Source organism: Convolutriloba macropyga, unplaced genomic scaffold (assembly GCF_964194025.1).
Source record: "Convolutriloba macropyga unplaced genomic scaffold, txConMacr16.3 SCAFFOLD_6611, whole genome shotgun sequence".
Classification (NCBI taxonomy): domain Eukaryota; kingdom Metazoa; phylum Xenacoelomorpha; order Acoela; family Convolutidae; genus Convolutriloba; species Convolutriloba macropyga.
In genome coordinates this window covers 1-10,075 of record NW_027451981.1, presented here as the reverse complement: position 1 = coordinate 10,075, position 10,075 = coordinate 1, and the positions used below count along the sequence as shown (strand labels likewise).

At 57.3% G+C, this 10,075-nt stretch overlaps 2 protein-coding genes across 2 annotated transcripts; one reads left to right on the top strand and one right to left on the bottom strand.

Annotated features, from left to right (window-relative positions):
* Positions 1–75: 75 nt before the first annotated feature.
* LOC142357093 (signal recognition particle subunit SRP72-like) lies at positions 76–1,521 on the bottom strand (the record flags this gene model as incomplete). The annotated part of the gene is made up of 3 exons (XM_075408795.1): positions 1,144–1,521; positions 700–888; positions 76–308 (listed from the first exon to the last, which is right to left on the bottom strand). Coding segments are annotated over exons 1-3 (731 nt in total), but the record flags the coding sequence as incomplete, so codon positions are not given.
* A 6,596-nt stretch (positions 1,522–8,117) lies between these two features.
* LOC142357094 (uncharacterized) lies at positions 8,118–10,002 on the top strand (the record flags this gene model as incomplete). The annotated part of the gene is made up of 4 exons (XM_075408796.1): positions 8,118–8,352; positions 8,994–9,116; positions 9,233–9,415; positions 9,895–10,002. Coding segments are annotated over exons 1-4 (646 nt in total), but the record flags the coding sequence as incomplete, so codon positions are not given.
* Between the last annotated feature and the right edge of the window lie 73 nt (positions 10,003–10,075).

Sequence of the window (10,075 nt, the reverse complement as noted above, 5' to 3'; positions counted from 1 at the left end):
CTTGGAAAGATTGGGGACTCCAAGGGGGGTAGGGAGGGCTAGGAGATCTGGCAAGGGTGACAAATTCGCCAACACCTTCGCCCAAGGCTCCGAAGGACATAGGCCAACTGGGCATTGACAGGTCCCATCTCTTCATTAACTTCTGCGTCGGTGAAATCTTCAGAGTAAAGAGTCTCCTGGCCTTTGCGGAGTGCAAGCAGCAGGTGCTGCTCGGCCTCTGCCAGCTCCCCCGTGGCTATGAGCCCACAGGCTTGGTTGAACGCTATCTCATAAGATTTGTCCGCTGAGATCTTCATTGCCTCCATGACCTGTCCAAACACAGCTCAGACTTTGAGAGTCGTGGTGGGGAGGGACCGCCCGGGGGGGGGGGGGGGGTTGCGAATGGAGGCCAACGGCCCAAGCAGGAGGGCGTGGGCCGTTGCAGCGGGGGGAGGGCAGGGCGAGAGTAGAGCAGGAAAGGGATGGAGGAAGAGGTGGGAAAGGGGAGGGCAAGAGCCAGTCAGCGTAAACAGAACACGAGCGAGCCGCAAGGAGAGCGTGACGGGTGCGACGTTTTTGGGGAGCGGAGGAGGGGCTCTGACAAGGAAGGCGATGGCCGGTCTGTTGGCACAAGAGAAGGAACCTAGTGATGTTTTTTCTAACCCGGTTGGTATTTCCTGAAGAAAGGACGACAGAGGATACGACTGGAATCAGACTGACCTGCGGGATCTCTTGCGACCTGCCATTCTCCACATAGGCCGCCAAGACATTTGTCTGCAGCTCCAGCGACTGGTCGGCATGCTTTGTCGACAGCTCCTGGTAAGCCGAAATGCTTTCTTTGCTGTGCCCCAGGCGATGGTTGAGCTGTGCCTGGAGGTGGAGCTTGCCCTGCACCTTGTCCTCCCCAACCTGCAGCACAAACCCGGCCGCCAGTGGCGCCACCATGTCAGACACCAGACATACCTTTCCCTTTCCCTTTCCCTTCCCCTTTCCCTTCCCTCCCCCATGTCTTCTTCCCCCTCCCGTCCATTTCTCGTTACTCCTGCCCTTCCCCCCTGCTCACACCGGGTTAACTCCCTGCCTTCGCGCTTGCCTGCCCCGTTCCTTAGCCCCTCCAGGCACCGATCAACGGCCCTGGAATGCCAGGTGGGCGTGGGTGGTGACCTGCTGAAGGGCCTCCAGTGCTTCCTGGAAACGTCCGAGGCGGTACAGGCAATAGGCTTTCTCAAACGCGAGCTCCTGGACCACTCGCTGCCCAGACGGCTTCTCCAAGAACTTGAGCAGATCCTCGTGCTTCCCAGTCTGAGCTAGTAGGGCTCCTTTCATGTGCAGTGCTGTGGGGTGGACATTGTCCAGTTGCAGGACCTGCTCCACCGTCTTGCTGGCCTTTTTCAGCTGTCCCGCCTGCACCTGCGAGTCTAACTTCTCGAACAAAGCCTCCAGCTCCGCCTTCTTATTGCTGCTCGCCGCCATTGCGCCCCTCCGCTTGCCGGGCTCCGCTTGCCGGAGCCTTTGCCGCGAACGTACGCAGAAGACCTTTCGCCAGAGGCCGCCTGTGCCTCAGACGATCTGCTCGCCGCCCTTGGGAAGAGTTAGGCTTTGGGATCCGGGTGAGCCAAGCACGCACAACGAGCAACCCGTCTGTGGGGACAGCGTACCCTACCAAGTTCCGGATCCTTGATGGCTTTGATACGATTCCGTCATTATATCGTCTTATTTGCGTGTCATAGGCTCATAGCGGACGGATATGGCGGCTGTGATCAACGCCCATCCTCGGCCCGGCTTCCCCGATGTATGCATCAGCTAAGGTGATAGTACTTTAGGATGTACATAGCCTCATGCCATGGCTGGGCACGTATTCGTGCACATGCATGCATTGTCCTTGCTCGATCGCGTACCAGGAGATATCGTACCGGGAGATCGTACTAGTACGGTAGGCTAACAATCACACAGGGCGCGGCGGGTAGATTTCGGAAATCCGAATATTGACGGATACTCGTATTATGGCACGAATAAACATCGGGCTGTAGCGCGCGGTACCGCCGGCGGCCGGTACCTAGTATCGTGTACCCCCCTCCGCCGGAAATCCGCTCCTCCTACGGTACTCTTACCTCTTAATCCTGACTCATCATGATCGATACCACATTCAAAAAGTCAAATAAACTATCGTAGACCAAGAAATCTTAAATACTCGTACACGTGACCAGCATGTGGGCGGACTTTTTTTTTTGGCGGGGGGGCGGGGGGGGGGGGGGGGGGGGGAGACACCATGGACAGGGGCCGGCCGGGGGCAGGGGGGTCTTCCTTGCTAGTACTCGTACCCTCACTAGAGAGGACGACATGAGAATACGAATACGAGTAATCGTACGAACTATGGGCCGCGGGCGTATATATCAAGTATATGTACTACAGGCTATGTACGTTACAACTTACAATACCGTACGAGTACATTACAGTACAGTGCATAGTCGCGTGTACTGGGGGGAGGTAGGTAGCTATTAGTTACCCTAGAGCCAGAGGTAGTAGTAGGTAGGTAGGTAGGGTACCTACGTCGGTAAGTCGAATGTATACTCGTACGACTACGAGTATCTATTTTGGACAGTACGAATTTTTTTCACCCGGCCGCGGCCGGCCGGCCATCTACTATTGTACCACAGTACAGTAGGTAGGTAGGTAGGTAGGGTACTGTATGGTAGCCACTAGCCATGTGGCTGTCGAGTGCACCGCGTGTATGTATGTACTAGTACTAGTACGAGTATGTGTGTATATATATACGTACGAGTACTGTAGCTCGATATATATATATATCCATGTATCCTACCCTACCCATCTACTAGAGCTGCAGAAGTGACAAGGTAATTACATACGAAAGAGCTGCAGTAGTAGCTGTACAGCGCTATCTCTACTGTACTCGTACGTTCATGCTTGGTGCGCAAAATTCGCCCGCAGCTCGCAGCCCACCATCTTCTGCCCCCGGGCTTGGCTCAGTCGTACGAGTAGTATAATAGCCCCTACGGCCAGGGCTACGGCTAGGCTTGCCAAGTGCCACATATACAAGGATGCAGAGGAAACAGGACGACATGCGAGCCTGGCTACACGGATAGGTGCCGTTCAACTCCACATTCCTATGAGCTAGATACACCATGATCAGTTCCTATGCATTTCGCGCAGCCGGTCGTCCAGTAGAATTTTGACAGTGCCGCCGCCCCGTCCAGCCCGTACACGCCGGGATGCGCGGGTAGCTTAGAGTTGCTTTACCTGGCATGAATATATCGGGACAAAATAGCCTGCTTCGCTATCACAGCAGCACTGGGGAGCAGAATCACGCCGTCCAGGCCAGTGCCTAGCTCACTGCAGCGCCAGTGTACAGGCAACGTTGACAGGCTAAGGACCAAATAGCACTGGTCGGTAGAGCCAGGGCAGACCTCACCAGTGAGGGAGAGGCAGCTATGGACGTTGAGGAGACTGTGACTGGGGAACACCCGATGGACGGCGAGCCACATCAGTCCTCGGGTTCAGTGGAACATGGCTCTGAGCTACAGACTCCTATACTGTCAAATTCCTCCATGGATGCACCGACAGGGCTGCTTGGTGACACGGAGGAAGGAGATAGCATCAGCATGCGCCGGGAGTCGGGTGAGGATGACATGGCACATCAGGAACAGCAGCAGCAGCAGCAGCAGGAAGAAGAGCAGCAGGAGGGGGGGGACGCAGGGCAGGAAGATCTCGCTCCCGTGGAAGAGTCAGGCCCCTCATTGGCTCGACAGCGGTGGCAGAAGGCCTATAGGAAGGCCAAGTTTGCCAAGATGTTCACAGACTCAGCCATGGCACTGGTAATGAAGGATCGTACGGGAGCTTCCCTGTTGGACCTCGAGACTGGGAGCTCACTCGCTCGGAAACAAGTGGAGGACCACTTTCGGTCCATCCAGGTGTGGACAGGGTCACATTCGTCTGCACAGCCCAGTCACCTCGCCATCCATTTCCCGGGCCCCACCCATCCCCATATGCCACTCACCCACTCGCTCACGCCCGCCAAGGCATATGCGCCTCGGCGTGTTCAACCTGAACAGCGCAACACACCCGTCCTGCAACACCACAGGAGTACCGAGACGAGTGTGAAAGGACAGGGCGTTATAAGGAAGCCAAGGCTGCTGCGATCAAAATGAACCGCATCCGGGAGACAGAAACCCAGAGGAGACGGGAGGAGATGGAAAGGAGCCACACAGCGGACATGATAAAGGTCCGCGCATGCCTTCTCTCCGGGAGGGCCGTGTTCGACCCGCCCTTCCATGATGTGCCGGTGCCGCTTCACCTGCCTCTCATCTATCAGCCCATGCCACCCCATGCTGCAGCCCCGTGAGCATAGGAAAGCAAACCACATCCCGCGGCCTATGCCCGCGCCAAACCCGAACACCAGGCATCGTCATCAACCCGTGGTTCACCCTGACAGCACCTCTGTTGGCACTGCCACTACTTGGCTTCAGGTCGAGACTCTTGAGCTGAAAGAAGCGCAGCAGCTGACAAGCAGATGGAACGCAATCATGGACGAATTCGAGCAGAGCGCTGCCCGGTCAGAAGCTGCGATGTCAGAGCGCCATCAGGAGGAGCACAGACGGCTTCACAGGCGGATATTTGGACCGCTGGAGAATCCCAAATGGAGCACCCACCTCCTGAACCTTCGCACCATGCAAGAGAAAGTTGCAGCTCAGAATAATTATCAGCGAGCACACGAAATCCAGCAGAAGGCCAACACGCTGCAGGCACAGGAGATGCACGTCATGGAGGTGGAGGCCATGTCGAGGCACGAGGTGAACCACAGCAGTCGCCCGCTCCGTCCACCACGCCTCTGTCTCGATCCTTGTCCCCGCCGCTATCCCAATCAGCAACACTACCCTGGTTCCCTTTGTTGCCCACTCTTGCCCCAGCCACCATCGCCTTGGAAGCGCCCATGCGGTGCTCCCAGCATTCCCTTACTGCCTCGTATGCAGCCGCTGTGGCTAGCTGTAGGGTTGCTAGTCCCGGTCTTAGTAGCCAAGACACTCGGGGCACGGCCAACATTGGCCCTGAGTATGGTTCGCCATGACATTAAAACTCGCTTGGCCTCCGCTGCCCACGTCCCCACCTCACCCATATGCTGAACGGCTTGCAGACGCTCGCTGAGAATCTGGACATGAGACACGAACAAGAGAAGGAACACTTCCAGGATCGGGTTGACTTTGGCCGCCGCAAGCGAGATGTGAAGCGGTCGAGGGAGTTCAAGAATCTTGAGACAAGGTTCCGAAACGTGAAGGTACTGATTGTGGCATGCTTGATGCTTGAGCCGGGAGCGCTGGTCTTCGGGACGTTGGTACACAGAGGAGCGGAGGGGAGGGAATGAGAGTAGTTGTTGCTTGGGCCTTGCGAGGGAAATGTATGGCACAGCTGGGCTCTCCGCACAGGGAGATGCGAAGATAGTACGATGCCACACCCGGGAGAGGCCCATCCATTCCGCAGCAGCGATACGCTTGTACTTTGCGTCAGAACGGCAGCGCACAGACGGACTCTGCCCATGAGCAGTGAGGGGCCTGCTGACAGGCTGCCCCACACCTCATCTGGTGCCTTGTGCTTCGTGTTTCTACAGTTGGAGCTACAGCGTATCCAAGAAAGAGAGAAAACGCAACTGCAGCAGGCGGTCGACCATTCCATTGGTTTGGGCAAGAACAACATCTCGACAGACATCATCGACCAGGAGGAGATGGCCCGCCCTGCAACCGCTCCCATGCGAAGCATTCAGCATGCGTACGACTGGAACGTGAGGTTTGGCAACAAGGCAGGCAATGCCAGCACCATCACCACAGGCCTTGGGCTCAGTGCAGTGGCGAAGGGTGAGACAGTCCTGCAGCACCGCAGACGCAGCGGACGGGCGCACCTCGCCGTAGCCAGCCCGACCATGCCACAGCCTCACCATGGAAGCCCAATGCCATTCTATCTGGAGCCCTCCACCGTCCCTCACATAAAGCCTTTGAAGCCTGCCAGTGGCTGCTCCCGGATAGCAGCGACAAACCCTAGAGAAGCGGCACTGTTCCGAAAGGCTGCCTCGGCATCCGATGCTGCCATAGATATCTACAAGGCTCGACCGCACACGGCCCCAGTGGGGGCAACAAAGCCTTCCCGGCCGGGCTTCGCGTCGGGCATCTCCCGTCCACGTACTCGGGGAAGGATGCTCCCCTCAACCCCCCCCGTGTCAGGCACAGAAGGCATGGATGGGATGGGCAGTCTGCGGGCGTCTCCAAGAGACGACCGCCTGGAGAGGAGCGCATCGGACAAGGGCCTGGACAACATTATCAGCACTGGTTTTTCCTCCCCACGGATCATCACCGAGACGCGGGTGTCGGCTGACCACCTTTACCGTCGTGAGCAGCGCAATGACAACCCCTCCATGCAACCTAAGCGGCAAGCGTGGCGACCCCCAAATCTCACTGGCATTGGAAGCCGCCCACCTGGAGCTGGAGCTGCTGCGAGCAGCCGTAGCCGGCCACCCAGCCGAGCGAGGGTCCAGGCCCCAAGGCTGGGGGGCACAAAGCAATAGCAGCAGTCCAGCGTAGTTTCGCTAATCTGCCGAAGTCCGAGCTGACACACAGGCCGGAGCCGTTGTAGGTGGCAATGACTTGCAGCGTAGCTACCGCTCTCGAGCCAGGACTGTTATGTTGCCTCCGAGTTTTCCCGACAGGACACCCACTGGGCGGGAAATGGTCTTGCTGGAAGGCATACTGGGAGAGGGGGAACGCCCACACTAGACTTAGACAACAGAGAGTTTCAACCATCATTTTCAACCGATGAATCTCAGGGCGAAGTCCTTCAATGTGAGGGTTTGATGGTGGGTAATATCCCAGCATGCGTAGACACATGCTTTGTGTGTGTGTGTGTGTGTGTGTGTGTGTATCACACACACAGAAACAGAAGCAGACACAAAGACAGAAAGAGACACAGGCAGAGAGAGACACACAGACTCTGAGAGAGACTGTCACACACACACACACACACACACACACAGAAAGAGACACAGGCAGAGAGAGAGAGAGAGAGAGAGAGAGAGACAGACAGACAGACAGACTCTGAAAGAGAGAGAGAGAGAGAGAGAGAGAGAGAGAGAGACAGACAGACAGAGACGGACACAAACAAACACACACACACACACACACACACACAAAGACAGAAACAGACACAGGCAGAGAGAGACACACAGACTCTGAGAGAGCGAGAGCGAGCGAGAGAGACAGACAGACACACACACACACACACACACACACACTGTGAGACACGGAGACAGACAAAGGGACAAAGACAAACAGTCACCCTGTGTACACATTTAACTGACATTGACAACATATAAACGAGAAGGTAGGGTAGGGTACCCTACCTACTGTGCTGACAGGCTGGCTTGAGCCAGCAGGAGATACCGGCATGTCTCATATCTGCCGGCTGTGTTCCATTGATGGGATTGCATCAGTTTACCAAGTAGGGGAAGCTGCCGGTAGGAGTGGAAGGATACCATCATACCAACCGAAGTTGATTCGAACCTGATCTTGTTGGTGCGGAACCATTGTTCTTGTATATGCGCCGGCACGGTATTAGAACGATACAGGTAACGTAGTGGGCTGTAGGGGCGAGGATAGTACGAGATCATGCAAGTACACGTACGTCGGCATGGATCGATCTCGCGCAGCACGTACATGCTGCTTACGCGCGTACGAATATGGCTAGCCACGTACCTGCGTCCTGCTGGTACCCTAGCCCCTCATACGCGTCTCTGACCTTCCGGCGGTAATAAACGTGTCACCTGCCTGGCTGGGCCAGGGGCCAGGGCGCAGGGCAGGGTACCTGCAAGAGCAAAGTACTGCACGAGATACACTGACAGGTAAGGATAGGTAGGTAGGGCCGGTCCAGAGCAGACAGGCCGTCTCCGACTTCCGCACGCTCGATAGAGTATCTCCTATCTCTATCTATCTATCTCCTATATCCCTAGGTAGTTGGACCTCGTCGGTCGCTGTTCCGCATAAAACCTAGCAATAATCAGGCAGTCCCGACTGACCGGGAACTCGCGGAATTGTGGAGATCTCTGCTGTTGCTACCCCTCCACACAGCTAAGCCTTCGACATAGCATGCCTCCTTTCGCATCGCTTCTCTCCCACCGCACGGTGGCGCCTGGCACTGCCGTGCGCCACAGGAAGCTTGGTCAGGCAGGGTGCCCTCTGCCCAGTCCCAGGCAACCCAGCAGCAGCATCAGAGGCAGCCCATGCGTCCGTCAATCCCAAAGGCAGCGACGGAGGGCCTCCTGCCGTCCTGTGACTGCCAGTATTGGCTTTGATCTGCCGGGCTCTCCTAACCTGAAAGGTTTCAGCTTCTCTGATTAGCCCCCTCGCGCCCACCAACCAACCCAAGCACACTCCATGAAGCGCAAGCACCGCCTCTGCTCCTCTCCTCTCTCTTCCATGTCCTGTTCTAGGTCACCCCCCCCCTTTCCTCCCGCCCTTACCTCCTCCCCTCTCCCTTGTTCTTCCCCTTCCCTTCCTTGGCCTTCCTATCCTGTTCCCCACGGTCTCCGCCTCGCCCGTCGCCTCGCCCGTCCCCTGCCCGCGCCTTTTGGTGTTCCCTTCCATTCACTGCTCCGCCCTTCCCAACCCGTCCCACTCCCCCACGTTCCTGCTCCCCTTCGCCCTCCCTTCCCTTCCCATTACATGCATTCCCTTCCCACCCCGTCCCTTCCCTGCCCACCCCAGCCCTTCCCCTTCCCGCCCTTTCCTACAGCCCGCTTCATTTTCCCCTGCAATTCCTCTGCCCATTCCCTTCCCCCTTCCGCCTGTTTCCTCAGCCTGGGGCTTCTCCTCACTCCCTCTTCTCCCCCCGCCTCTCCACCTTCCCAGGCAAACATCCAGGGGCTCCAAAACCTAACTCCCCCCCCCCCCCCCCCCCCCTTCTTCATTTCTTACTCGCCCGCACATGGCACACCGACCGGATCTGCGCCTGACATGCAGGGCCAGAGAAGCAGCTGGAGGGAACCTGGTCCGGGCAGCAGCATCGCCTTCTCATATTCAAAAATGTCATGACCGGCAAACCGGGGCAGGCCTTTCTTAAGGTTTTGATCTCCCTGCAACGAGGTGCGGCCCCTCTTCCGTTACTACACTGCCGGATCTCTGTGACGCTGGGTGGAATAGAGCCTCCGTCACGATATCCGCTCGGCACAATACCCAACGATGCTTCGCACTGTGTGCAGGCGGCCGGGCGACCGACGCGCTGGCTGTGTACGGCGAATTCTACGAGGCGCTGTACAGCAAAGGCTTACAGCGGCTGGCAGGAGTATGTTCTGCGGCAACTGTATTGGGGAAAGGGCTGCACGTTTGCACAGCAGGCTGCCGCGGGCCGTCTGCCGCCTGGCTTCGATTCTCCAATGCACAAGGTCAGACTCATCTAGACTGCCTCCCCCCCCACCCCCCCACCCACGCACCCTTTCTCCAACACATGCGCATGCAACCTGTGTGTGTGTGTGTGTGTGTGTGTGTGTGTTTGTGCCTTTCTGCATGCCCCTGTCCCAGTCATGGACCTCTTCCACCCCCTCTTCTTGCTCTCACTCTATCCAGCAACCCCACCCTGCACCGCACGCCCCTGCAATCCTGTTTGTCTCTCTTCCACCTCCAACGGTCCGGGGTAAACCATCTGGCCAGCTTGGAATGCCCCATGTTGTGCGCAATGCATTGCGGCAGCGCCTTGCCCGAGCAAAGCAAAGAAGTCTCAGAAATGGATAGGGAAGGAAGGAGCTGCTTGGTTTCGCTGGTGGCAAGTAGCCCGGCCTTGCACAAAGATATTCTGACCCGCTGTCCTGGTTCTGACACCCCTGCCCCCTTCTCTGGGCTTTTTCCCTGCCGTGTTCCGGGTCAGGCTGCTCGCCACGACCTCGATGTGCTGCAGAGGCTCTGCGTCAACGAGGCGACCCTGGTGTCCTGGGTGAAGGAGTCATTCCCCTCCGTCAGCGAGGAATGGTTGGAGGTAAGGCCGCGGAGGCCGGCTCGCAACACCAACCACACCACAGCATACAACCCACGCTTGTGCCCACAACCAG